This window comes from Aspergillus sydowii, assembly GCF_001890705.1.
Source record: "Aspergillus sydowii CBS 593.65 unplaced genomic scaffold ASPSYscaffold_2, whole genome shotgun sequence".
NCBI classification, from domain to species: domain Eukaryota; kingdom Fungi; phylum Ascomycota; class Eurotiomycetes; order Eurotiales; family Aspergillaceae; genus Aspergillus; species Aspergillus sydowii.
The window spans coordinates 1,062,806-1,088,976 of NW_024467860.1; the positions used below are offsets into that span (position 1 = coordinate 1,062,806).

The 26,171-nt window shown below is 51.0% G+C and overlaps 13 protein-coding genes across 13 annotated transcripts; 5 read left to right on the forward strand and 8 right to left on the reverse strand.

Moving 5' to 3' along the window:
- Positions 1-24: 24 nt before the first annotated feature.
- Positions 25-841, reverse strand: ASPSYDRAFT_85781 (type 1 glutamine amidotransferase; the record flags this gene model as incomplete). Its single annotated transcript, XM_040851561.1, has 2 exons — positions 25-312; positions 371-841. The coding sequence occupies 2 exons, from the start codon at positions 839-841 to the stop codon at positions 25-27; spliced, it is 759 nt and encodes a 252-aa protein (XP_040705891.1).
- Positions 842-1,139: 298 nt separating this feature from the next.
- On the reverse strand, positions 1,140-3,493 carry ASPSYDRAFT_611759 (putative MFS multidrug transporter). Its single transcript, XM_040849955.1, has 2 exons — positions 1,615-3,493; positions 1,140-1,557 (listed from the first exon to the last, which is right to left on the reverse strand). Exons 1-2 carry the CDS (start codon positions 3,353-3,355, stop codon positions 1,439-1,441), a joined length of 1,860 nt encoding a protein of 619 aa, XP_040705892.1. The 5' UTR covers positions 3,356-3,493; the 3' UTR covers positions 1,140-1,438.
- A 643-nt stretch (positions 3,494-4,136) lies between these two features.
- Positions 4,137-5,988, forward strand: ASPSYDRAFT_145738 (Zn(II)2Cys6 transcription factor domain-containing protein; the record flags this gene model as incomplete). The annotated part of the gene is made up of 2 exons (XM_040841553.1): positions 4,137-4,727; positions 4,777-5,988. 2 exons carry the CDS (start codon positions 4,137-4,139, stop codon positions 5,986-5,988), a joined length of 1,803 nt encoding a protein of 600 aa, XP_040705893.1.
- An 87-nt stretch (positions 5,989-6,075) lies between these two features.
- ASPSYDRAFT_27742 (uncharacterized protein) lies at positions 6,076-6,670 on the reverse strand (the record flags this gene model as incomplete). The annotated part of the gene is given in 2 exon segments (XM_040844433.1): positions 6,076-6,487; positions 6,507-6,670. 2 exon segments carry the CDS (start codon positions 6,668-6,670, stop codon positions 6,076-6,078), a joined length of 576 nt encoding a protein of 191 aa, XP_040705894.1.
- A 491-nt stretch (positions 6,671-7,161) lies between these two features.
- Positions 7,162-8,554, forward strand: ASPSYDRAFT_55026 (WD40 repeat domain-containing protein; the record flags this gene model as incomplete). Its single annotated transcript, XM_040848962.1, has 2 exons — positions 7,162-7,409; positions 7,465-8,554. The coding sequence occupies 2 exons, from the start codon at positions 7,162-7,164 to the stop codon at positions 8,552-8,554; spliced, it is 1,338 nt and encodes a 445-aa protein (XP_040705895.1).
- Positions 8,555-8,622: 68 nt separating this feature from the next.
- Positions 8,623-10,962, reverse strand: dbp7 (putative ATP-dependent RNA helicase; the record flags this gene model as incomplete). The annotated part of the gene is made up of 1 exon (XM_040841588.1): positions 8,623-10,962. One exon carries the CDS (start codon positions 10,960-10,962, stop codon positions 8,623-8,625), a length of 2,340 nt encoding a protein of 779 aa, XP_040705896.1.
- Positions 10,963-10,995: 33 nt separating this feature from the next.
- ASPSYDRAFT_40690 (pantoate--beta-alanine ligase PAN6) lies at positions 10,996-12,747 on the reverse strand. Its single transcript, XM_040846127.1, has 2 exons — positions 12,436-12,747; positions 10,996-12,383 (listed from the first exon to the last, which is right to left on the reverse strand). Exons 1-2 carry the CDS (start codon positions 12,461-12,463, stop codon positions 11,311-11,313), a joined length of 1,101 nt encoding a protein of 366 aa, XP_040705897.1. The 5' UTR covers positions 12,464-12,747; the 3' UTR covers positions 10,996-11,310.
- A 466-nt stretch (positions 12,748-13,213) lies between these two features.
- On the forward strand, positions 13,214-15,897 carry ASPSYDRAFT_143310 (lysophospholipid acyltransferase family protein; the record flags this gene model as incomplete). Its single annotated transcript, XM_040841332.1, has 6 exons — positions 13,214-13,763; positions 13,814-14,288; positions 14,338-15,016; positions 15,066-15,377; positions 15,426-15,682; positions 15,735-15,897. 6 exons carry the CDS (start codon positions 13,214-13,216, stop codon positions 15,895-15,897), a joined length of 2,436 nt encoding a protein of 811 aa, XP_040705898.1.
- A 178-nt stretch (positions 15,898-16,075) lies between these two features.
- ASPSYDRAFT_27747 (arylsulfotransferase family protein) lies at positions 16,076-17,806 on the reverse strand (the record flags this gene model as incomplete). The annotated part of the gene is made up of 2 exons (XM_040844434.1): positions 16,076-16,825; positions 16,985-17,806. 2 exons carry the CDS (start codon positions 17,804-17,806, stop codon positions 16,076-16,078), a joined length of 1,572 nt encoding a protein of 523 aa, XP_040705899.1.
- A 526-nt stretch (positions 17,807-18,332) lies between these two features.
- ASPSYDRAFT_85789 (uncharacterized protein) lies at positions 18,333-18,931 on the forward strand (the record flags this gene model as incomplete). The annotated part of the gene is made up of 3 exons (XM_040851562.1): positions 18,333-18,362; positions 18,434-18,500; positions 18,564-18,931. 3 exons carry the CDS (start codon positions 18,333-18,335, stop codon positions 18,929-18,931), a joined length of 465 nt encoding a protein of 154 aa, XP_040705900.1.
- Positions 18,932-19,125: 194 nt separating this feature from the next.
- ASPSYDRAFT_129001 (uncharacterized protein) lies at positions 19,126-20,091 on the reverse strand. Its single transcript, XM_040840514.1, has 3 exons — positions 19,804-20,091; positions 19,660-19,741; positions 19,126-19,575 (listed from the first exon to the last, which is right to left on the reverse strand). The coding sequence occupies exons 1-3, from the start codon at positions 19,837-19,839 to the stop codon at positions 19,298-19,300; spliced, it is 396 nt and encodes a 131-aa protein (XP_040705901.1). The 5' UTR covers positions 19,840-20,091; the 3' UTR covers positions 19,126-19,297.
- A 190-nt stretch (positions 20,092-20,281) lies between these two features.
- On the reverse strand, positions 20,282-22,528 carry ASPSYDRAFT_1166955 (uncharacterized protein). Its single transcript, XM_040840184.1, has 7 exons — positions 22,182-22,528; positions 21,854-21,978; positions 21,525-21,787; positions 21,438-21,475; positions 21,222-21,387; positions 21,080-21,169; positions 20,282-21,026 (listed from the first exon to the last, which is right to left on the reverse strand). The coding sequence occupies exons 1-7, from the start codon at positions 22,221-22,223 to the stop codon at positions 20,290-20,292; spliced, it is 1,461 nt and encodes a 486-aa protein (XP_040705902.1). The 5' UTR covers positions 22,224-22,528; the 3' UTR covers positions 20,282-20,289.
- A 928-nt stretch (positions 22,529-23,456) lies between these two features.
- Positions 23,457-25,466, forward strand: ASPSYDRAFT_195403 (ammonium transporter). Its single transcript, XM_040843714.1, has 5 exons — positions 23,457-23,740; positions 23,790-24,004; positions 24,065-24,245; positions 24,297-24,617; positions 24,671-25,466. Exons 1-5 carry the CDS (start codon positions 23,732-23,734, stop codon positions 25,361-25,363), a joined length of 1,419 nt encoding a protein of 472 aa, XP_040705903.1. The 5' UTR covers positions 23,457-23,731; the 3' UTR covers positions 25,364-25,466.
- The last annotated feature ends 705 nt before the right edge of the window (positions 25,467-26,171 follow it).

Genomic DNA, 26,171 nt, shown 5'->3' on the forward strand with positions numbered 1-26,171 from the left:
GCTCAAAGACATTTGACCACCCATCTACTCCAGGGCGAACTTCAGAAATGCCACAGTAATCGCAACACCGTCGTGTGGGTTTCCCGCTCTATTCAACGCATCCTCAGCCTGCTCCTTATCAAATATACCCGCCGCAGCCCGCAAATTCACTATCTCGGACATAATATCATCCTCGTACTCCGGATGCCCTTGCACTGTAATGAACTTCCCAGCCTTATACATCCCCTGCACTTCACACGTCGGTGTCCTTCCCAGCGGAACCACGCCATCAGGGCAAGTAAAGACGATATCGCGGTGCATTTCTTGGATTTTCTGCCCTCATCAGCACATATTGACACCAACTGGGGCTAAAAAAAAGGGAAAAACCTACCAAAGTCTCAACCCCAAACAATTCTTTCCCCTTCTCTGTCAAATCCACTTCACAAACCGAAACTTCCCAACCAGCACTATTCCGCCCAACCTCATACCCCATCGCACGCGCAATAATCTGATGCCCAAAGCAAACACCCAACAACCTCACACTCGGATGCGCAAGCGCCTTTTTTGTGAACTCCACGAGTTTCAGAATCCAGGGGTTGTCTGCGAAAGAGTCATATTTGGAACCCGTTAATAGCACGGCGTCGACGTTGTCGAGGTCTGGGTATTCCTGCGCTGTGACGACATCGAAGCACGAGGTCGAGACGATGGAGGCCGGGTCAACGGTTTGTGGTTTGTGGAGCTCCTGCGCGCTCACGTTGAGGAGCCTCGTGAATAGGCCTCCGTAGCCGTCGTATCTGGTGTTGATGGGTTCGGGTGGCGTGTCGCATAGGAGAAGGGCAATGCGGAGAGGGAGGCGGGGCATTGTGAGGATTTGTTGGGTGCGGCTTGCGAGAGATTCGGTGAAAGGCGAGGAGGATTGATACTATTGCGACGGTGGGAGATCGCGCACGTGAGATTGGGGGATTTGTAAAGTGGTGGTATAGGCTTAGCAACGAGTGGTTGAAGATGAGTCAAAGCAAATGGACATCGGACCGTCTATGGCGGGGGTTGGCGTTCGGAGATGGTCCGGGCTTTATAAAATGGCAGCCCAGTGAACGGTTATACCCCTTACTAAGTAAGGATTGACCCTCTTTGGGGAAAAGATTGTGGCAAAATTGTTATTAGAAACCTTCAACCTCGGCAGGTTCTCTAGAATACTCAGTTCATTGCTGCTTTCATTATAATCAAGCTGTCTGGAAATTTTGAACGCTTAGCTCGAGAGGAGTCATGTAATTACGAGACGCACGATTCAACCGACTAAAAACAAACAAGTAGTATAAGTTGAAGGATTCTATCTCCTGCTCTAATAGCAGACAAGCATATACACAAACAATTTTAGGCACTCATACTATATATGCACAATCTAGATATACCGTTGGCGAATCACAAGACAGGTAGGGGACTTACTAGACCACACGGATCAAGCCTTGCGCCCAAGGCGAGGAAGTCGAACCCCAACATGCATCATGAGCATAAACGCTGCGAATACAGCTGCAGATGCAAAGGTCAAACGGAGAGCTGCCGCATATGACTCGATCACTGTACGGATGATTAGTTCCGGAAACAAAAGTGGCTGAATGGGGTAACGTTTTATACCTTGGCTTCGATGGAGAGGATCCAGCTTCGCGATAGCATGGACGGACTTTCGGACAAGCTGAATGACGGTTTCCCTATCGGGCTCTGTGACCTTTGCGTCCAGTTGATAGACGAGAGTATTCTGGAAAATCCAGCTACTGGTTGCAACCCCCATCACGGACCCTAGATTTCTGAAGAGCCCCAGCGTTGTCGTGGCCACAGCCTGCTCATCGGTTTCACTAGTCGCAAGCACAGAGACCATCAGCGAGGGGAAGGAAAAACCTTGACCGAGAGTTGCAAGTGAAACGCAAATCATAGCAACCATGTCAGGGGTGCTGGCTCCCATTGTCGTCGCCGCCAAACCTCCGAGAAGTAGGAATACGTCGCCGATTATAACAGTGGGCTTCAGCCGCTTCGACCAGGTAATAATGAAGCCAGTAGCAACGCTAGAACTAGTTACAGCCAGTGTAGAAGCAAGCAGTCTAAGGCCGGAGTCGGTAGGGGAAGCAAGCTTGACGGCCTGGAAATATAACGGTGCGTTGAAGATCATAGTGTTGACCGAGATGGATCCGAAAAAGTTCCCAAAGACGAGAACAGCGCGAGGGTTCTTTGTTAGGAATGAAATAGGCATCACAGGTCGTTCTACCCGTCTTTCGTATGGAACAAATATCGCCGCTAAAACGACAGATATAACTAACGAGGAAATAACGAGTGGATGACTCCAGCTATAGACGTTACCGCCGAGGTTGAGACCCATGATCAATGTGGTGACAACGAGGACCAACAATGCGGAGCCTACAAGATCGATACTCAGGAGAAGCTGGGCAAAAGTCATTCTCTCGGATGTCCGGCTCTTCAAGCCAAGATCGGCTGGTGTTGTCCAGATAGCGACTAAAAAGTAAACGAAGATGAATGGCAGCTGCACGAGGAACGCACCTCTCCAGCCCACCTGATCACATAAATATCCACCAAATGCAAGACCGAGACAACCACCTACTCCCAGGCAAAGATTGATGTAGGATTGGTAGATGCCGCGATACTCGATGCGAACTAGATCACTGGATAAAATCATGCCCATAGAAAAGACACCCCCGGCACCAAGCCCGCAGACAGCACGTGCAGCAATAAAACTTCCTATGCTTTGCGCTTCGGCACACCACAATGTGGTGAGGAAAAAGACGGCAATCGAGAATAGATACACAGGCTTCCGGCCAAAGGTGTCAGAGACGCGACCAAAGAGCGGGAGGAAAGCTGTCGAGGTCAACAAGAAGGCGGTTGAAAGCCACGAGGCAGAGTTGGAGGCACGGAAGTACGAGGTGATGACGGGGTGACTCGACGCCATCAAGGTCGCGTCAAAGAACCCGATCACGTATCCGAGTTGCACGCCACCGAAGATTAGCCAGAATCTTGTGGGCGAGACATTGATAAAGCGGGCGGCATAGCCAGTGGCTTCGTTTTGTACACCTCCATATTCCGAATCGTCTAAGCCCTTGTTTGTTGTCGCGGAGGACAGAACTCTTTCCAACCCCGTTTCTACCTCCGGTGCGTGGGGGATCGAGCTGACCCTAGACAAGCCAAGAAGGGCAGCGTCCTCTTCGTCCGAAAGTTGTGCCGTCGACGATGAACTCGAGGCTTCAGCAGCGTCTGTCAAGTCGCCAGCCTTACCAGAGTATTGGAGGCCACGCGAGGGTTCATTCCCCAGCAAAGGTGTGGACTCGGTAGTCTTGTCGCGGGGTGGCTCTCCACCTGGAGATACAGTCATCTTGGTGGCTGGTTAGAGACTGATCTCGGGGTGAAGGCGAAGGGAACATGAAAAGGAGAGATGGAGACAGGAGGGAGGAAGTGGGGAAGCAGCTGGTCGAAACCATCCGTCATCTGATAAGGTTGGGGTTGCTCGCTTGAAGCGCGAGAGAATTTTCTCACTAAGAGTATGGCGACAGAGCTGCCGACTGCGCTAATGCACACAATGTCCTCAGGAGTCTATAGCGACCCTCAACTTGGCTTTGGCCGGACACCAGTCCACATAAGTGGAAGTCGAACTACAGCAAAAACAGATCCAGTGCCTTGACAGATCTTCGGAATCTAGACGCATGCCATGCCATGCTTTCATCGAGGGACAAGCATCCAATGTGGCCTGTGCTGCGAATACTGAGGGGCCGATCTCGGCACCCAGCACCTTTCCGCTTCGGGTTTAGCTTGAGTCGTTCTATTCTCCGTGTCGGCGACTCGGCGGAGTTTCTGCAGTTCGCGATTTTCATTGACCGTCGAGGCTACAGGGAACCGTTCGCAGGGCAGCTCGCATCGATTCGACGCGTTGATGCGACACTCAGTGCTCCGGGCTTGTGCGACTTGAGATGGGAAATTGCCAGAGCCCCAGAACACACAGGACTGACTCAATGTCGGCGTTCACAATCACCATTCACTACCCAAACAACCATCGGCTATATTTCATTATTCCATGACGGATCCATACGCCTGTTCTTGCGCTTTGCTACTATGGCGGGATCCATGTGTGCTTCTCTTATCTAAGAAGAACGCTCGATATGGACCCTGCTCCTGGCAGCCACGCTTTCGCGTCGGACCTTGACGGAGCAACTCTCAATATCGCGCCTCTAGCGGTGAGCCAGCTTTCGCCGAGCGATGTTGATCGCGAAAGTGACGTTTCGATCAAGAAACGGAAACGCGTTCGCACTGGCTGTTTTACATGTCGGGATCGCCATCTTAAATGCGACGAAGCTCAGGGCCAGTGCCAGAACTGCCGCAAATCCGGCCGGCTATGCAGACGAGGTGTTCGGCTGAATTTCGTAGATACCCAGGTGGTCGCGCCTCCGACCTATCTCCAGCCACCTACAGGTAGCAGCGTGACCTTTCAGGATAACTCGAGGACCATCGCTTCAGAATATGTCGGTGGCTTCGAAAGGTATCCGCCGCCTGGCCAGGATCCTCCGTTGGAAGATGCCGCTGCTCAATCTGCAACTCCAGTACACTCCTCTGGGCAAAGCACATTTTTCAAACACACCAAATATCTCCTCGATCGGCATTTCTCGTTCCAGGATCCCAAGGAAATGTCCCTCATGCAGGTGTTTGTCAACCAAATTGGTCCCTGGATGGATGTTGTGGATGAAATGAAACATGTAAGTAATTGCTGGCACGATTGACTGCTCTTTTATCTAACGTGCAAAGTTTGCCCGGATTTTGACATTCTATGCCCTTGAAGAGCCTCTGCTACGTGCTGCGCTTGCGGCTTGTGCGGGGTGTCTCGTATCTCTGCACCTTCATAATGATGCGGATGAAAGATTGAATTACTACAATGCAGCAGCTCAGATGCTCTCCGATACTTTAACAACCATACAACGCGATGCATCGCTATGTGCAACGGCGGCCCTTATCATCGAAGTCGTTGAAATGCTGGTTTTAGGGCCAATTGAGAGCGGAATGCGAATTCGCGCGGTAAATACAGCCCGATCTTTAATCACGGAATGTGGATGGAATACTCGTACGCAGGGCCTTGGTGGGGCGTGTTCCTGGCTCAGCATTGTCATGGAGCTACTCGACTGCATAAGTTTCCAGCACATGATAGCTTGGGACCCTGATACTTGGGGCGTCGACATAAACTTTACTGTTCAACCATCCGTCACCGGCAACGAGGAACTATGGACACAACGTATCATCTACATCTGCGCCAAAGTCTCGGACTTGCGCTCCTCACTTATAACCCAAGGGCTCAGTAAATCTACACGCAACGCGGAGGCTCAGCGGCTCCAACAGTGGAGCCTCTACAATGGGTGGTGTGATAAATGGTTTGCTTCGATCCCGCGGTCAATGTTGCCTCTCGGTCAAGTGCAACCCTGGCAAAGAAATCCTCAGTCGGCTTTCCCTCAAGTGTGGCTCATCGAACGTCCCGCTATTGTAGCTCAGATGCTCTACCATGTCACCAGGATCCTACTTGCGGGAATGGATCCTCTCCGGCAGGATCGTCTTGCTGAACAGCAGCAAGAGCAACAACATCATGCGTACAACGTATGCGGCATCGTTTCGAATGACAAGAACTGCGGGATGCCGATTTTCTCTGCCCAGATTCTTGCAATCGCCGCTGGTCATTTGGTCGATAGAAAGGCTCAGGCAGAAGTTTTAACAATTCTTGATGAAATGCGGCGCACTACCGGGCTGAACACTGATCATCTGAAGCACAAACTTGAGGAGACATGGGACTGGCACTCGCATAACGGGCAACAGCTACTCAGTGCTCTTGAAGCTACCACACTTCCTTTTGAGTTCCACACACATGAACCAGGTCACGAATATTCCCACATCGGTATCGCGGACCCCTTTTCCCACACTTTAACGGATGCCCACCCGTTCTTGGATCATCATCTTACTTACGACCAATCATGATGACTCTTTTATTTGCACTCGCGGCTTCTATACACCAAATAATGCTTTAATACTACTACTACTATCTATCTTTCCATCATTAATTGCCTATTCCTGACCAAACGGCACAATTCTAGAAAGCCCGGCGCAGAGGGAAAAACGCCGCCGCGCCAGTGCAGCGCTTGCAAACTTTCTCGTCGCGCACTGTTCCCGTTCCATAACACGGCTCACAATCTTGCATCTCCTTGAATTTCGATGCATAAACCTCCCCTTTCCGATTGCAGACCCCACAATGGCTTGAAATCGTGCCCAAGCCGCAACACCGAAGGCAACGTCTCGCTCCCAGGCCTCTTTCGGAAGGGTAATGACGACATTGGCTTCTTTTACCGCCATGTTTGGGTTCGAAACGCTTGGGTCGAGTGCGAGTACAGAAGTCGGCTTTTGAGGAACTATAAGGCAGTGGAGTGCCGAGTTAGTGTACGGGGTATAATGCGACAGGGCCCCACCCCCAACGACCCAGCTGGCAGTATTTCACTCACGGATTGTCAGATGGAGACGTGGAAAAGTAAGATTCTTTAGGAACTTCGTCGCTAGGTTTGTTGCTATTGTCGCTCGTCCGTGATAGACTGGTATCGTCGGTGGTGGCGGGAGCTCCGCTGTTGCTGTTGCTAGCAGACGCAGAGGGTGAACTAGAGGTGGACATGATTATGGTTCTGTTACGAAGGCCGGCAATAGATACTGGATCAAATCGGACAAATATAATGTGTAACTTAAGGATGAAATAGTAAGACGAGGGCAATTCAGGTGGTTCTAAGTGATGGATATGGCGCTGGCTAGATAAATATTTATTGACGCTAAGAACAAAGCAACAAGTCATTTTGGAAGGAACACACCAACGGGCGAAGCCCGGGCAGTTTCCAATGAATATCTATTAAAGACCTATGGGTGTCTTTGCAAATAGGCGTTTGTGCCGGTCCAACAGAAGTACACAGTGCTGAAGCATCGTTTGGATATACTTGGCCAGCCGGCGCCAAGACTCTGAGCTTCCACTCACACATTTCCGTCTTTGTCCAGCTCCATCCTTTGTATCTTCATCTTCTTCCTACTTACATGTACTTTGCCAACAAGCAGCGAAACCTTTTTACTCAAATTAAGCGTATAAATTGATACCACAGTATAAACCAAACTCTTCCAATGAGCTCCACCCAGTCTCGCCCCCCAGCAACCCCCATTTACATTCTCCGTGGCCATGCCGCCGCCATCCACGCGCTGCAAATATTCAACCAAAATCTCCGTCTCGTCTCCGGTGATGCCGACGGCTGGATAGTTGTCTGGGATCTCATCTTCAAGCGACCGGTGGCGGTCTGGAAGGCACACGAGGGCGCCGTTCTCGAGGTTAAAGGGTTCATGCTTGGAGGTGGATGCTTGACTGAGATTTATACGTAATAAGCAAGACCATTCCAGTGGTAAAAATCTGTTTAACTAATTCTGTGACAGACACGGAAGAGACCATAAACTGCGCGTATGGAGATTCCGGATCCAGGATGAGGAGATTCTCCAGAAGGCCCTCCCTGTGGATGGAAGTGGTCAACCTACAGCCTCAACTCAGAGCCAGACTCAAATTCAACCCTGGCTCGTTCATTCGCTCCCGGTAAATGCATTAAACTTTTGTGCTTTCTCAATGCTTTTCCTTGCCCCGGATGAGACAGCACAACATAGCGAGGAGGGAGATACTGAAAGCGAAATTCCTCCGTCATCCGTTCTGTTCGCTGTCCCGAATGCGCTCGACTCAGGCGCAGTCGACCTCTTCCATCTCCCTTCTGAGCGAAGAATCTGCACCATTCCAACCGATCCAGCCGTGAAAACTGGGATGGTCATGGCTGCTCAGTTAACCCGCATCCAGGGATCCAAGGACCTCCATGTCGCCGCTGCATTTGAAGACGGCCATGTAATGGTCTTTGGCTGCCGTGGAGTCTTCAACAATAGTAAACCCTTAGTCGACACCAGCAAAAACTGGAAGTGGGAAAGACTCTACACTTCGACACCTCACTCGCAGCCTGTTTTATCCATAGACACCAGCCCCTCAAGGGAATATTTCCTCTCCTCGTCTGCTGACGCGGTATTAGCGAAGCATCCTATTCCTCAGATCGGCGCGTCAAGTACGCGTGAGGTGCCGTTGAAAAGTGTTAATACGAAGCATGCGGGGCAGCAGGGACTGCGGGTTCGGTCAGATGGGAAGATTTTCGCGACGGCGGGCTGGGACTCGCGCGTCAGGGTTTATTCGTGCAAGACGATGAAGGAACTTGCGGTGTTGAAATGGCATAAGGAGGGGTGCTATGCTGTTGCATTTGCGGATCTTCCTTCTATCACCGCTTTAGATGCAGAGACCTCAGGCGCCGGTAGGAAAGAACCGAAGGAGGGGGATAAAACCGACGAAGGTGAAGACAATAAAGGGCTTATACAGCGTGAAGAAAAAGAATATTCGCTTGCTCAAGTCCAGCGCCAGCGGAGTCTGAAGGTCCAGAACACGCACTGGCTAGTTGCCGGCTCGAAAGACGGAAAGATCTCATTGTGGGATATCTATTGAGTCGTGAAGCGCTATGCTATTTACAGGTATGAAAAGAAGGGAAATATTTTAGATATCGGGCAGGCAATCTAAGCAAGATTGAACTCACTCGCCCCGGCCATATGCTCCTTCATCTTCGCCCTCATCTTCTGGGCAGCAAGAGTCGTGTCGGTTGTAGAAGTTGATGGGCCGTCATCGTCGTCGTCCTTACCACCATAACCAGCAGCCTTCCTCTTCTTCCCATCGGCCGACTTCCGCTCAGCCTTGAAGTCCTTCTTCGTTTCGTTCTGACCTGGTCGAAGACCGGGAACATTGATCTTACCAGGTCGGTCACGCAACGCAAAACTCTTCGCCAGATGTCCCAAGTGCAGTTCCTTGATGTTGAAAATATGCCGCTCATTCGCAATGTGAGTCGCATAAGCCCGGATATGGGATTGGTACGCGCGCCGCGCCATTTCCAGATACTCGGGGTTCTCCAGCGCCCAGCGCTCCAGCTCCAGCTGCCACTCCGTCGCTTTCTCATCCCAGTCTCTACTCTGGGACTCGACGTTGCCACCGAATCCACGCTTGAGGATCTCGTCTGTTGTAGACCGGGTCAGCGCCTTTCCGCCGTCGCGGTAGCCCTTTTTTAGGATGTCGACGTAGTTTTCTTCGCAGCCTGGAAGGAGGAAGATAAGTGCGCGGCCGTCACGACCGACACGCGCGGTACGTCCGATTCGGTGAAGATGTTCGTCGGCGCTGAAGGCGGGGTCATATTCAACGATGAAGTCGACGTTGGGAAGATCGAGACCTCGGGATGCAACATCGGTACAGATGAGGACGGAAGGCTCTTTGTTTTTGGCGAAGGAAGAAAGGGTGGATGTGCGGACGTGTTGGGGGAGGGAACCATGGAGTTTGTACATTGTCACTGCGTTTGAGGGGTTTGAGAAGGCAGTTGCCGGTGCGATTGTTCCATGGACAGAGGCCGGTGTAGGCTTCTCTTTCTCTTTTTCGTCTTCGCTGTCGCTAGACTTGTCTTGCTTCTCCTCCTGCTCTTGGAGTTTCCGCGTAAATACTTCGAAATGGAAGTTGACCGAATCGGCGCATGAGACGAAAATGATTGTTTTCATCACTGAACCTTTCCGCATGAATGTTCGTTTCATAAGTGCTGTAAGCGTTACCAGTCGTAGCTTCGAAGCGACAATGGCGTAAGATTGCTTGAGTTGTGCAGGGACTCGGAACGCGGCATCTTCGTCCTTGGACTCGGCGGCTTTGCCATCTTCATCAGCAGGGTCGGCTTTGATGTGGACCGCATCCTTCAAACTGATTTCTCCCAGCTTCTGCACGTTCATCTTCAGTGTAGCCGAGCACAGAATAGTAGCTCTCTTCGCAGGAATTCCTGGAATCCGACTCGGTCGTTGCCGCGCATCCAGCTTGCTGATGATGCCCTGAAGCTCCTTCTCAAACCCCAACTCCATCAATCTGTCTCCCTCATCCAACACCAACCATCTCACATTACTCACATCCAGAACCTGTGTATTCTCGAGATGATCCGCCAGTCGACCGGGTGTGGCAACAAGGATATTCAGCCCCTTCCTTAACCTCGCCTTTTCCGACTTTTTCTTCTCCCCACCAATCACAGTTCCGGCAACAATCCAGTGTGCGCAGCGTAGCAATCCCTCCAGCACAACCGATATCTGCTTGCACAGTTCTCTAGTTGGGGCGAGGATAATCGCAAACAACCCACTATCTCGATGAACATTCAGATCACCCCTCGCATCACCTTCATTTTTCGCTCGCGACAGATCCATAATTCTCTGAACAAGCGGCAGTAGATAAGCCAGCGTCTTTCCCGAACCAGTTTCTGCCTGAATAAACGCATCCGCCTCCTCCTTCAAAAGCTGCGACATGGACGCTTTCTGAATCGCCGTCGGGGCCTTAAGTTCCAGCTTCGTAAGCAAATGCGCCGCTAGCGTCGGCGACAGTCCAAGGTTCGTGAATGTGTCCAACCCATCAATCAGCGGCGCATTCGTCGGCTTCGCATCCTCAACCGACTCCTGGTCCTTATTCTCCTCAACAGCATTTTGCGGCCGCGGATTCTTCGAGAAAAGAGACGCCACAATCGATCCTCCTTGCCCCTTCTTCGGCGCATTTCCTTGTCCTTGTCTTTGCCCTTCTGCGCCACCCCGGCCTTGAAAACCTCCATCACCATCGACCCTCTGTCTCTTCGCAGGCCTGGGTCCAGAAACCTGTATCTGGTTTGGATTCCGGGGACCAGGTCCTTCCTTGCCATCCTCTCCAGCATTAGCACGCTTCGGATTCGACTTCCGGTGCGCAGCGATTTTCTTGACGCTGAGTCGCTCGCGCCATGTTCCACCTTTGATTTTCGTTTCGGGTTTTATGACCTCGCTTGGGAGCGAGAAGTTGAGGAGCATGCCATCGTCTGCCATTTTGAATGCAAGACAGCGATAACCCGTGCAGATGGCGAGCGTTGACGGCTGTCTATTTGCTGCTGGTTTGTTGCTGGGTTGGGAGGAGCGGAGATGGGAAGGGAAATTTTCTCGGGCCGATGTTTTGCCGAGCCCTCGTTGTATGCCCTATTTCTATTTTGGGAAGAGAATTTATATCTTGGATGTCTCAAGCGGTTGGATTGTTTTGATTTCTAGAAGGTATTTATAAATATTATACTGATAATCAATGTTATCCAACGGTATATGTGACATATGTTGTACAACCCCTCGACCGTTCCGAGATATGGAAAATATATACAATTCTAGTTGGACAAGTGAATTCCCTCCCTATTTGACAGGCTTCAATATCAGGTTGTCAATTAACCGAACCGGAACCTTGCCATCTCCAAGACCGCAATTCTCCCCAGAGTTCGTCTGTTCAAGCGGAGCCATCTTAATCGCACCGCTGAGAATAGCACCCTTTTCAGGGTCAACGGCGTCAACCTCATCAAGTGATTCCGGATCAGCCAGCGAGATATAATCGACTTCAAATAGGGCACGCTCCAACTCGGATAACTTATTCTGCTTTGATAGGACCCCTTGTGTGATGTCATTCGCAGCATCTAGAATGTCAGCGCGATTCAGCTTTCCAGACTGATATGCGCTCTCGGCTGCTCTCAAAGCCGTGTAGAGGGCCAGCCCAACAGCGCGTCTCCGGTCTCCCAGATATACATTCCGCGAGCTCAGTGCCAATCCATCGTCCTCCCGCATAGTAGGCCCGATCCGGACATCAGTATCGAGGTGGAAATCCTTGACCATGCGCTTAATAACAACCGTCTGCTGGACGTCCTTCTGCCCGAAGTAAACCCGGTCGGCACCAACAATGTTGAAAAGTTTCATGCATACCGTCGCTACACCTCTAAAGAAGACAGGGCGTGACGCACCCTCCAGTTTCTTAGACAGCGGCGTGATCGTCACGAACGAGCCGTCGCCGTCGACTTCTGAGGAAGGCGGGAGAGTTGGGTACATTGTCTTTGCCGTCGGCGCCAGGATAGCCGTGATACGCCCATTACTGTTTCCACTTCCATTCCCAAACAAAAGTTCAGCGTTTAATTTCTCTAGTTTCGCGACGTCGGCGTCCCATGTGCGTGGGTAGCTTGAGAGATCCTCATTCACGCCGAACTGTGTGGGGTTGACAAAAACGCTTACGACGACGTCGGTGTTTTCGGAGGCTGCTTGGCGGATTAGCGAGAGGTGCCCTTCGTGTAGGGCTCCCATTGTAGGTACGAAGCCTACGGTGCGCTTTGAGAGGAGGAGCTCGCGGCGGAGCGATCGGAGGGGAGGGACATCGCGGAAGACTTGGAAGGAGTAGTGGCGGGCGGCGGGGGTGAATGCTTGAGTTCTAAGAAGAGAGGCGGCAGCTGCAGAGAGATGAGTTAGATGATGCGGTAGACAAATGATCCAGGGCCGTACTGGACAATGGCCTTGCTTGTCGAAACATGGTGGTAATGGCCAGGATCGTGATCCTTGAACTTGGCTCCCCGCGGAGGAACCAGAGGTCGGTATGATGTTCCGAGCGAACAAGCTGAGATGGTACCACGGGAGAGACGTCGTTACTGGGTCATGGAAATGGAATTGAAAAATTGGAGATTTATATTTTATTGATTGCGGCCGAAACGATTCGGCAGAAGTCAATCGCGTGCCCACGATTGCCGCGTTGAATGCGTCCTCAGCAGTAGGTAGAAGCCTGAAATATGCCGCATATATCAGGCATATATGGCAGCAGAGCCACGTGACGGCTTCGCCCTGGAAGCGAACCACGGAATGGTAGAGAGCATGCTATACTTAGAAAATGCTCATATTAGATATAGGAGGAAAGTACTACAGCTGTAGATGCCTAACGACTAGTATAAGTCAAACCATGCCACTGTGCAATGGCTACTCTGTACTCCATATGCCCGGTTATTGGCGGCGAATTGATTACCTAACTCAATTCCGGACCGCGGTAGAACCAGACCACGTGACTTCTATCCTCGGCCTGCCAGTCTGGGGCAACCAGCGGAGCCGGACGATCACAGCGTTTTGTTGGGATTTTAGCTGCTGTTGCGGAGAGGAGACTCCTCTTCGAAATTATGTCATGCACTCTTTCTCCTCTCATGCCTGCGACCTCTAAGTTTCCCAGATTCCTCCCTTCCTGAGCCACCATTGCGTCCCTCCCCGCATCAACCGCCAAACCAACCTCTACGAAACGATGCCGTCGGGGAAGTCACCCGTGGGCGAGTCTGCCCCGGACCTCGAGATCGTCGGTGACCAGCTTACCATACATCCCAGCGGCTACACTGGTGGTCCAGAGCCTCAGGATGGAGGAATCACGGAGCGGAACCTCATCAATAACATGGCGCGGTTTCGAGAGAGCCCGTTCGATTTCCTGCGCGAAGTGAGCTCCTACATGACGGGGACTGGATGGCGCGCCTACGACGACATCATTGGCCAGCCTATATACTATACGGGCTTTTCGGAACAAATCAAATCGCATATATTGGCGAGCCCAATGCTGCAGGCCAAGGTTAAGGAGCTTGCGGAGGCACGACTAGCTGTGGAGGATAAAGAGGGTCTCTTGCAGATCAAGACTGGGGCTTTTGCACGGACGCGGACGCAGCGAAGGAATGAGCTGGAAAATAACCTTAATGAGGTGGTGGATACCATGCTGGATAATATGATCTGTAAGATGGAGAGCAAAAGGTTTATCCGCGGCGCATACTACCTTGCGACTCAGCTTCTTACCCGCGCATATCACCAAGGTAAGGCTTTATTGGCCTCTACTGAGTGTTGTTACGCTAATATTGCGCAGGTATTCACGTATCTAGCGAGGAAGTCCTAAGATTACGAGGCGTTGCTGAGGAAGCCGCGAAAAAGAAGCAGTCGATCGTTTTCCTTCCGTGTCACAAGTCTCATGTCGACTACGTTTCTCTCCAGATTATCTGTTACCGTCTGGGGATTGCTTTGCCTGTCGTTGTGGCAGGAGACAACCTGAATATTCCACTAGTTGGTGCATTCCTGCAGCATGCAGGCGCAATGTGGATTCGCCGGAGTTTTGGAAACGATCCCCTATACATTACCGTCGTTCAAGCGTATATCGACACGATCCTACAACAAGGTTACAACTTCGAGTGTTTTATTGAAGGTGGACGCTCGCGAACGGGGAAACTCCTGTCGCCGAAATTCGGGATTCTGAGCTTCATCGTAGATAGCTTGCTCTCAGGCCGTGTTGAGGATACTATAATATGCCCTGTCAGCACACAATACGACAAGGTGATCGAAACTGAGTACGTCGACAAATCTTTCATGCTGGATATAGCTAACCACACAATATAGATCCTACATTAGCGAACTTCTTGGCCAACCTAAGCGCAAGGAGAACCTTGCCGATTTCCTCTCTTCTTCGTCGGTCCTGTCTCTGAAACTTGGACGAGTCGACGTTCGATTTCACAAACCTTGGAGCTTGAGGGAGTTTATCAGCCAGCAATTATCAAGATTGCCTGACCAGCTGCAGCTGCACAGGGGCCTGAAGCTCAGCCATTCTGACCGGGGGCGTGTCTTGAGATCATTAGGATACAGAGTACTGTCCGATATCAATGACGTTTCGGTGATGATGCCCACGGCTTTGGTTGGAACAGTTCTACTGACTCTCCGTGGACGCGGAGTGGGCAAGGGCGAACTTGTTCGGAGGGTGGAATGGCTTTGTGATCGCGTACGAAACAAGGGTGGACGGGTTGCTCACTTTTACCGATATCCGACGGATGTGGTTGTTGATCGTGCGCTTGATGTTCTAGGACCGAAAATCGTGGGCGAGGTAAGTGGTTTGGTCGAGCCGACATACTTCGCCGTAGATCGCTTCCAACTTTCCTTCTACCGCAACATGACAATTCACCTGTTCATCACCGAGGCACTCGTGTCGGCAGCGATGTATACAAGGGTGAAGCAAGGAGGTGGGCCCTCACATCAACGGATTTCTTATGGGGATCTTCTACATCATGTCACCTTCCTCTCTCAGGTACGTTGTCCTCCTTCGCCCGAATCTAACACCAATGCTAACGGAACAGCTTTTCCGTGGCGAATTCATCTTCCCACCTGAGGGTCTGACTATGAACTTGGAAAACACTTTGAGGGTGCTCGAGAAGGATCAGGTCATCACCGTTACCCGAGACTCTGCCAGCCAACCGCTATACATTGAGCTCTCGGATCAGGAACGCCATTGCGGACGTGAGAACTACGATTTCTACTGCTTCCTCATTTGGCCGTTCATCGAAGCGTCATGGCTAGGCACGGTCTCTCTCCTAGGACTTACCCCGCCTCTTGACGGGCCAAAAGACGTGTGGATCGATTTGAGTAAGGTGCAGAACAATGCACAATTGGTACGTCCGGCCCAGCATCTCCGGCCAGCGTCTTCTAACGTCATACAGCTCGGGAAAACACTCTACCATCAGGGCGACCTTTCGTATTTCGAAGCAGTCAACAAAGAGGCACTGAAGAACTCGTATGACCGATTTGCCGAAGAAGGTATCATCCTCGTCGCAAAGAGCAAAGAAGCTCGGGCACCCGCAAAGATGAAGCTCGCCCCAGAATGGACCCCGCAGCGGGATCCGGAAACCGGCAAACTGCTCCCCCAGGGCCGCCTTTGGGACTTTATGGATTCGATCGCGCAATCCAGGCGTGAAGGGTGCGTTTCTCTAGACATACCTACCGAATATAAATCTGACTTATTATTCCAGGAAAAACCGCCGTGACGGAGCAACTGTTTCGTCTCGTGTTCTGGCCATGTCCGACAATGCCGGTCGAACGTTGTTCGGAGCCGCTGAAGGTCCAGCCAGCGATGTTGATGTCTCGACAAAAGCGCCACGCAGAAAGGCGATTACCCCTACGGCAAAGTTATAAGACTAATTTCAAGATATTCATACATGTACATATCTTTCGTGCTGCGTTGTCTATACCCCTCTTTGTTCATTACTTGATGTATTATATACCTGACTAAACTATCTCTATCCTCGATTAGCATTTATCCAGACGTACCTATATACATATACTACAGTTATATTAACGTTTGCTCAGCGCCTTAGGCAGAGGGGCAAGGTCTAACACGCGCAGGCTTACTGCGGACACCATCTCCAACACCGCCGAGAGCCTCAACCACAATAGCATCCACGTTCTCGAAACCAACATCAACAGCAACCCCAGTCTCAAATCCCTTCTTCTCAACGAGATCAAGAACCTTCTCCCCCTTCGAACCACCTAATATCTTCCACCCAGTCACATCCGTCGCGCCATTCCAGCTCACATAAACCTGCACCTTGTTCCCCTCACCACGGGCAGGCTTACAAGCAACAACATCAGGAACCGACCTGGGCTTACCCGTCCACTGCGCGCGGTACGCCCGGTAGGAAGTCTGCGTATACGTGCCCGTAGTGGTATTCCAATTACTAAACCACCCGCGCATCACCAGCTTCCCAGAAGCATCATACTCCTCGAACTTGGGCACTGATCCGTGACCCGCAAGGTAATGCCCGCTCCCGTTGCGCGCCAGGGATTGGTAATTGCCCTGCGAGATGGCGGATATGGGCTGCTCCCTGTCGAAAGTGCGCGAGACTAGCGTTGCGGTCTTGTTGCCCGGATACAGCACGAAGCGCAGGTCTGTTGTTATTTTCTTGTGGACGGTGCTATCGGAGTTGGCGTTGTTGTGGAGGGATAGGAGGAGCGATTCGTTCTTTTGGCCTGCGTTTAGGTGTTTGTGGATTCGGGCATCGTGCTGGTAGCAGAATTTGGCGTCTGGGTTGGTTGGGGCGTTGAATGTGCCGCCTTTCTGGCCCTTGGGGGTTGTTAGTTTTTTTTTTTTTTTTTTTTTTTTTNCCCTTTCGAGCCTTGATTATCATGGCCGCTTTGGGTTGTTATTTTTTTTTTTTTTTTTTTTTTATTTGTTTTGATCTTGGGGTTATGTGTTATAAACGGATGGCGAATGAAAACGTACGTGGAACAACCAGATGACATTGCCCTCCTTGTCGAGGAGGAAGATGCTACACATGTATCGTGAGGAAACGAGGTAGTTGTCGCCGTACTTTGCAATTGAGTTCAGGTGAGGATATTCGTACGCATTCGAGCGACTCCTTCCAGTGTCCTGGATAGGGTATTCGACAAGGTCGAGGGGAAGCTCCTTCTTGTGCTCGACTGCACTCCAACGGAAGAGAATCTCGTTTGTCATGATATCGATCTCGTAGATAATACCGTCCTGCACCCAACCATTCTTGGGCCCACCGACAGACGACAAATCAGTCTGGGTAATATTGACGGCCATGACGAGCATTGTCCCATTTTCCGTGATAGCACTCTCGTGGATATCGACATTTGAAGGGTAAGACTCATTAGTCGGCAGGACGAATCTGTTGGACGGTGTACTGGGCAGTGTGACCCGATGGATCTCGTGATATGAAGCATTCAGGACGCTAACGTGTCCGTATCCGAAGCCTTTCCCAGTATGGCCCTGCCAGAAGGTGATGACGGGCTCGCCGTGGAGATATTGCGGCTGGTATGCGAATGTTTTGCTGCCCTCTGGGCCGAGCCACACGAGGTCTCCATTGTCGGAGTAGATGGTGGGGGAGCCAAGCTCCTTGGTGGACGGCGAAATGAAGAGGAGGCCTGGTTCTGTCTGGCCGACTTTTGTGACATTTAGCAATGGTGCGGTTTTTGGGATGGTGTGGAATGAATGGGTTGGCCATGGCGCGGCGGCTGGCGTTGAGGATGTGGCGGCGTGGATGGTCGCCGGGAGGAGGGCGACAAGCGCGGATAGCTTCATGATGGAAGGAGAGGTTTGCTGAATTGGAAAAAAGAAAGAATTGGAGACAGGGAGGTGACGTCGCTATTTATATTGGATCGATCTGCGTGGTGATCTTCAGCTCCACCAGCGAACACTGATCGGCATGGAGAATTGCCACGAAGGAGTCGAGAGCATGACAGCTTCATGACTGGAAAATAAACAAGTCAATTGGAACTGAGGGAATGATTGTTTTTACAAGGAAGTCAAAATAAGGTGGACATGACACCTCCGTCTGCACCAAGTGAAACAACACCCTGCCGGTGTCTTCACTGCACTGTCCAACACTCAGCTATACCATAACACTGGACTCTTGCAGACCTCTCACTCGGTCTTCAACACTGCCGGCCCAGCCTGAGCCTCTTTCATAAACTTCTCTGCTCCATCTTTCTGTCTCTCTGCTCTTCTCCCAACCACGACCTCTCAACTTCAATCAAGCCAGACTCTTAGCCTTCAACCAAGCAAATCACATCAACATCCCGACCAAATACCTGAACAACCATCCAAGATGCGCTGGACTCAAGATAACGAAGAAATTGTAAGTCCAAATACCTCACCTGCTTTCCCCATCCACCATGCTCTGAGTGCCCAGCTAACAATCCTTATTAGCTCTGGCAAACTGTCTTCAGAACGCACTCCTTCCACATGGACCTTACCAAGATTGCTCAAGAATGGCGTACATTTCCCATATATCCATCTCTTCTCACATATATGTACAGATATTAACCATCCTTCCTAGCCGGCGACGACAAACCTACCGCGAAAGCACTCAAAGAGCATCTTACAAAATACCGCAAGAATCTCGGCGGAGATAGCCGCATCACATTCGGGATGACCGGCTTGAATTCCGCTGGCACACCCACCGGAACCCCTCGCAAGAAGGGCCCGGCTAAGAAAAGTGGTGGTAGTGCACCTGCAACCCCCAAGAAGAGGGGCACGTCTAAGAAAGAGCAGGCATTGAAGGAGGAAGCCGGGCTTGCTGATGTGAAGAAAGAGGAGGTTGAGCCTACTACTGCGGATGAGAATGATGGCGATGAGAGCGATGATGTGAAGACTTTTACTCCGAAGAGGATTAAGACGGAGATTCAGGATGATAGCTTTTTCTAGTTGCGATGCCATTCGACGCTTATTTACGGCGTCTATAGCCGGCGTTTCGGTCAACTGGGGGGTTGGTTATGCTTTTATTCAGGCATATTCGAGGCTCATAGGAAGGTGGTAGATACTGAAGATATCGCGAGATGACGCGATTTAATACAGAAGACCTCGAATCAAGACCAGTTCATTGACTATTTGAAGCACTTCCAGGTATGTAAAGTACGAGACTGCACCTACGTCCACCACAACAAAATTCGCCTCAAACGCTTCAACTATGCAGCCAACTGAGCGTCAATGAAACCAAATTCGTAAAACCCCGTCATGTCGTCTTCCCTCATTAGATCTTCGAGGTTGAGCAATATCCACGCCGTCCGGAAGCTAAATCATATCCTGATCTCCGTCCTCGGGCTCAGACTCAGGCTCGGGCTTCACCTTCTTAGGGGACTCCTCTCCCTTCTTCTTACGAGGCGCTGCCTTTCTCTTCTTGGGAGATCCAGTAGAGATCTCAACTGCGCCACCACCGTTTCCTTCAGCAGGTCCAGCGGTCTCAGCACCGTTCGCCGCCGCAGGGGAAGCAGAAACGGAACCACCCATGTCCGCCTCTGCCTTTTTCTTAAGTCTGACGAGGCGGTTCTGCACAGCGCCCGCAATGCAATCTGTTATAGGACTTTTAGTTAGCATTGCATCCAGCAGTGGGTGAGTGAGTGAGTGAGTGCCGAAACGTGGGGACGGATACGCACCAGGGCCCATAAAGTCAGCGAGCTTTTTACAGTCCAGTTTCACATTTGCGTCTTTGACTTGGTTAAGGACGCCAAGGAAGAGCTGTAATTATGTTAATTGGTTCGAGTTTGGTTTTGGTTGGCGCGTGAGGTGGATGTATTTACCTTGGCGTCGGCTTCGGCGTTCCATATCATAGGCATTTTGATCGCGGGGTGATTGAATTTTTGGAATAGAGTCAGATTAGAGAACGTGGTAGATGTTAATTGGTCTTCGATGTAGCTGTCTGTGTAGAGGGAGAGCAGAAGGGGGAGTAGAAGATGTGTTGATAGGAACAAAGGAGGGAGGAGAGTCAGAAGAGATAGAGTTGAAGAGTGAGAGAAAGAAGGGGAGGGGGAATACTGGAAGGATGTTTACGTAGTAGCCTACCCAGGGGAGACGTGTGTTAGGGTGCGTGAGACGTGAATAAAAGTATATTAAAGGCAATATCATTGCTGAATTACTTGACCCGCAAGACAGCTGATTTCAGTCACTTCACGATAATTATCCATACCGCACTACGGCTGGTAAATGTAGAACACTGAACCAATTCAAGACCCAGTTTGCGTAGCTCCATGGTAATTGCATCACCTCCGGAGTATGAAATGCCTAGCTTAGACCGTATATCTGAAGGCCCCTTGTTTCGGTTTCTCAGATTCGGTTCCTTCGGCGACTGCTCTCTGGCGGTCCACCTCGTCAAGTTGCCTATTCTCGCGAACGAGTATCACTCGAAGCAAGAAACTCAATGCCGCAGCTGTGATCACCATCCCGATAACGAGCCCTAACGCCAACCTAAAGTGAGGTGAGTCGCGAGCGCGGTAGGTGTAGGGTGTCCATAGTGCAGATGTATTAGATAGCATACTAACCAATCCATACGTGGCGGCACGCTTTGCGGGGGGTCTGGAAATTGATGTCGCGATCCAGGCGGTGGCCGTGCTATTAATGCTGTAGATGAACAGCATAAGGAACATAGAGAGGTATCGAGGCCCGAAACTGGTGGCCGGCGACATGAAGATGACGAATCCGGCGATGGCGATCGGGGCAGGATATATCATGTACCAGAAGCGGTTTTCTGAGCGGTCACTGAGGTAGCTGTGGATACAGCTGTAGATTGCCGTGAAGAAGTATGGAGGGGCGATGAGGAGAAGGGAAATTACATGGTTGTATCCCAACGTTGCTGTCATTGTAGGAAAGAAATTCTGGCAGCCAATGGCCCCAATGATGCACATATTGATGGCTATCATGATGTACAGCTTCTTGTCCAGTAGCGCTAGTCTAAGGCCATCGATGAGGGACATGCTGTCGTCGTCGATGTCGCTTTGTGAGGCTTCCAAGGTCAGCCGTCGGATTGCTGTGGCAGGTCTAGTTAGAAGAAAACCTTCGTCTTCATATTGGGTAACCTACCAACTTCTGCGGCTTCGGGCGATAACGCAGTCCAGGTATGTGGAAAATCTGGCAGAATAGCGATGAAGAGGAATCCTCCACAAATAGAAACTAAGGCAATAATGTAAGTCCGGCATGCTTTCTTGATACTAAGAGAACAAACCTATGCCCTCAATCAAGAACACCCATCGCCACGCAGAAAGTCCGTGAGCACCGTCTAAGCCGCTGGAAATACCCGCAGCTATCAGAGAGCCAGTTGCAGTGGCAGTGAGCCCAGCGGCGAGGCATATGCTAATGCGCAGAGTAAGCTCTGTTTTCTTATACCATTTCTTCAAGATATTAGCATCGGCCTGTGCCATCATCAGGGACTACGTCGTACCGAGAGATAGAACATTATTCCAGGGTATAATGGCGCCTCTGCAACCGTTAGACCCTAGTCAGGCAGTGCTGAGGCTTCAAAACTAACCGACACAGCCTAAAAGCATCCTACAAGCTACAAGTCCTCCGTAGGTGTTGACTGCAGCTGTGCAGCTAGTGACCACGCCCCAAGCGAGAATCGAGACCCCCATATGCCATGACGGCCTGCCAAAATAGTTGAGCAGCATGTTCGAAGGGACCTGGAATAAAAGGTATCCGGCGTAGAAAACACTAAATCCGGTCTGAAATTGCGAATCGGACATGTGGAGATCCGACTCTAGATGTTGAAGTCGAGCAGCGCCATAGTTAGCCCTGCACAGGTCGTCAGTCCGAGAGCTCTAGTCCGAGGGCTCTAGTACATGAGGGCGAAGTCAGTACCGGTCTATACAGTTGAGGAAGAACGACAGCACAATCAATGGGAGGATCAAGAGATCAAGCTTGCGAACGAGCTTCTTTTCAATTTGCTTCTCAGCCTCACTGAGCTCGTCGCTTGCGTTGTTCTCCTGGTGAACATCATCACACTCAGCCTGGGGTTCAGACGCGTCACCCGCCATTGCTGCTATCAAGACAAGCCAAAAGCTTGCACTTTATATGCTGATAGGTGATCCTTGCAATAAATTGATATCAATCTAATTTTTGAGAAACTAGAATAGGAACTGGATCAGGTATGATTAATCTTGATCGTTGATGGTGTTACGCAGGTGACGGGTTGAAGGAAGTCCCGGGATGTTGGTGAACGATAATCCATTTACCAGAGACTGAGTGCTACCTAGTTTTGCTTAGTCTACCATGCATCCAATCCACGGGTCTTCGTTATACTGAATATCACAGATGACAGCATGTCCCCGTCTGACAGAAGTCTTATGTCGATGAACAGCACTTCTCCTTCAGAACCACAAGTACTCTGGGATTTGGGTGTAGGATGAAAGGTATGCATCACAATCCTGCAGCAAAATGCACTATCATAATAACCATGCACTGCTGTAACTCTCAATCAACGGGCGGGGTCCCCGGAACTGTGGGGATGTCTCAGTCTCCTCATGCTCACCGACCCAAGAAGTGAAGTCATTGTCACTTGGTAATATTTTCCTTGTCCCTTGCAGATGTGCACGCATTTAGTATAGACAAATTAGGATTTACCACTGATGAAGCTGACCCAACCCAGGCCCGGCTCACGGACTCTGCAGTTGACTCGGATCGATCGAGCTCCCGGGGATCTACCTGCAATGAGATTTGGAATTTAGGCGCAAAAGTCTGGAGAGCAACGAGTTTATAAGTGTCTTGGTTGTACCTCATCGCAGAGATTGTAACGCATTGCACTCAGCCTTTGAAAGAACACCTCACAGACGTAAAACTTAGGAGGCGCACCGTTAACATAGAACAATGGTGGCGAGAATTCACAGTTGATGTGGAGGCCCAAGTTGAGATGCCAACAGTGAAGACCACCCGACCCCGCAACTGGAGAAACATCATCGAGCCCACGGTATCTTCCAGCTAATCGATGGCGTTCGCAGGAAATGGGCTTGGTACTACTCTTGCCCGCATTGGGACCTTTAATTGCTCTATTCAGATCTTCGGCTTCAGCTTGCATGCCCGACCCTGCAGGTAAGGCCCGGCCCCTAGTTGTCGATGATCCCCGGAAATCAAGCTAACTGGATCGAAGGTGAGAAAACTAGACCATGGTCAAGCTGTACCGTTATCTCCCACCAATTACGAACTGCTTGAAGATCTCGGCCTATCGAGGTTGATATCAGCATACGCACAGATCAGCCTTACAATCTGCACTAAGCCCCAGATGGTTGCGCTTTCCGGGGATACAGAGCAAAGACAAACACGACATTGTCATTGGAGAACTATTCAGCTCTATCTTATCAGGACCGCCAGACTTCTTGGTCCTGTACCTTGGCACTTCGATATCAGCGCCTGTTGATAACAGCTCGGTTGATCATAGATGTTGTTGCCAACGATGACCCGCTCACGATCCACAAAAATGGGGTAGAATGCACACTTATTGATGCTTGGCCATAAAGATAACAGTTCCTCCCCTCTTGGCTCGAAAATGGCCACCAAAGGGGGTCGAAACTCGCTGGGTCCGACCCAGTAGCCAGGCAATAATGGAGACTTTGAAGAATAAATGGAGAGAAAGGCCTCGTCGTGCAGGTGTCTTACGGACGGAATACTCACCTTCCAGTTATCGAGGTACTCGTCTATCTTTAATCACAAGTCTCTCAAATAGGGCGAGCAAGCCTTCTCGTCATGTCCACTGTATGTCACCCTCACGACCTATCCACCTAGCTAACACCGGACTATACAGCCCGAATATGAGCCCTCCATGCCCGATGGCGGAGACGCGACGCAAATAGATGTAAATGCGCCGTTTTCCGGGCTTGAATTCCACTCCATTTACATCGTCGCCTGTACATTCATTGTGTACTTTATTCTCCCAGGAATTGGCTTTCTATACAGTGGCTTGACGCGGAGGAAGTCTGCAATGTCATTCTTGTTCCAGGCTTTCTTGGTACTAGCTGTGTAAGCTATCATTTGAATCCCGGAATAGCTGAAAGGAGACATGATGCTAACTCGAAGTAGGACTTCATTTCAGTGGATATTTTGGGGATACTCACTCACCTACTCACGAAATGGGGGTCCCTACATTGGGACCCTAAAATCCTTTGGACTCATGGGGGTTATGGCAGCTCCATCTCCAGGCTCTGACGTGCTACCTGAAATTCTGTTCTGCGTGTTTCAACTCCTTTTCGGCGCCTGCACGGTAAGTAGCGTCTGCCTCCGAAGTAAGGTTGTCCTATACTTATGATTACAGGTAATGATTGTTGTCGGCGGAGCTTTTGAACGCGGTGGGATTCTCGCAACCCTCGTATTTGGTTTCTGCTGGGAGACCATTGTATACTGCCCTCTAGCACGATGGACGTGGAGTAGTCATGGCTGGCTGTATAATCTTCCGTCTATTGACTATGCTGGAGGTGGTCCAGTCCATATTGCTTCCGGCTGCGCCGCCCTAGCGTACGCCGTTGCACTCGGAAAGCGCAAGGGGTGGCCAGATGCTGATATGAAGCAGCCCCACAACACCACGCTTGTCTTTCTGGGAACCGTATTTATCTGGACCGGATGGCTCGGGTTTAATGTATGTCTCTCGCCATTATTTCTTTTCGGGCTTCCAATCTAACCAGAAAATAGGGCGGCTCGACACTCAATGCCAGTGTCCGTAGTTATCTGGCGATCATGAACACCAACGTCGCGGCCTCGACAGGTGTACTAGGTTGGGTGCTGGTCGATATGATCAGACACAAGGGGAGGTTCTCTGTGGTGGGAGCCTGCGAAGGTGCCATTGCTGGTCTTGTCGGTATCACTCCTGCTGCTGGGTGTGTGACGGTGTGGCTTGGTGGTCTGATTGGCTTCCTTACTGGCATTGTGTGCTCATCGTGCAAGAATCTGAACGAGTGGATTCGCATCGACGAAGGAATGGATGTTTTCAAACTACACGGGGTCGGCGGCATAGTTGGCTCGTTTCTGACCGGCATTTTCGCTGACCAGTACATCTCGGCGTTGGACGGCAGCTCTCTCATTCCTGGGGCCATCAACGGTGAAGGCGTTCAGGTTGGCAAGCAACTTGCAGCGATCTGCGCCGTCTGTGCCTACTCTTTCGGCGTGACCTACGTCTTGCTCATAATCATGAAGTACATTCCTTTCCTGGGGCTGCGGGTGAGTGAGGAGGCGGAGATGGTCGGGTTGGACCGCTCATTCTTTGTGGATGAGCAGATCGGGGACCACTCCATGCTTGACAGGATCGGCGCCTCGCCGTTAATGGGGGTGTCGAAAGCACCCTCGAGCGAGGTGCAGCAGGCAGTGGCAGAGACCAAGAGGGCATAAACTGCGGAGGTTTCGGGATCCGAGTAAACTGGTTAATCCGGTATCTATTAGTACAAATATATACATATAAGATAAATAGTTTCCTGCAAAAGGCATCCCTCACATCTCACATCGCAGAGCCCTGAAGATCCCCTGGGTGCATGCATATCAGCCGGAATCTGGAGTCTGGACCGTCTCAGGAAATTGTTTCTTATCATTTTAGCTTGGCAGAGACACCGGGCCCGGCAACGGACTGTCCGCCAATCAGAGGCCGCAGCACCGCACGCCGGCCAAGGAAGCTTGCGTCATCCACACTATTAATATAAAGTCTCTTGCCGTGGGCAACAAACCTGCTTCACGACAAGATGATGGCATTGGACCCATTTGACACCCTGACAGGATCGATTCGTGCCTTCACCTGCATCTCGGCCGTCCTCCCATTGCACAATCGCCGTTGTTGTGGCACTGAGCAGTGAACGTGCGCTGAGGGAAGAGCGCCGTAAGCGGAATAGCGCGGGTTGGGATCTGCGGGCTGTCGCGTCCTCTGCTGCAACTGTCGCAGTGTCGCCATCCGCTCCCGTTATCGAAACGTTCCACTGCCATTTTCCGGCCTCACCTCCCCAGCTCTCCCCCTGCCTCTCGCGTTTTCTCCCTCCCCTCCTTTGCACCCCCCTTCCTGTCGTTTCAGCTCGCCCTTTTCATCCCACCCTCTTCGTTCGCGAAGCCATTCGTTTCCTCACCATCGTCCTCCTCTCGACTCGAGCCATATCGGCGCTGTTACGACTTCTCCGAACACGGGTATTCTATCGTTATCAGAATCCCCGGATTC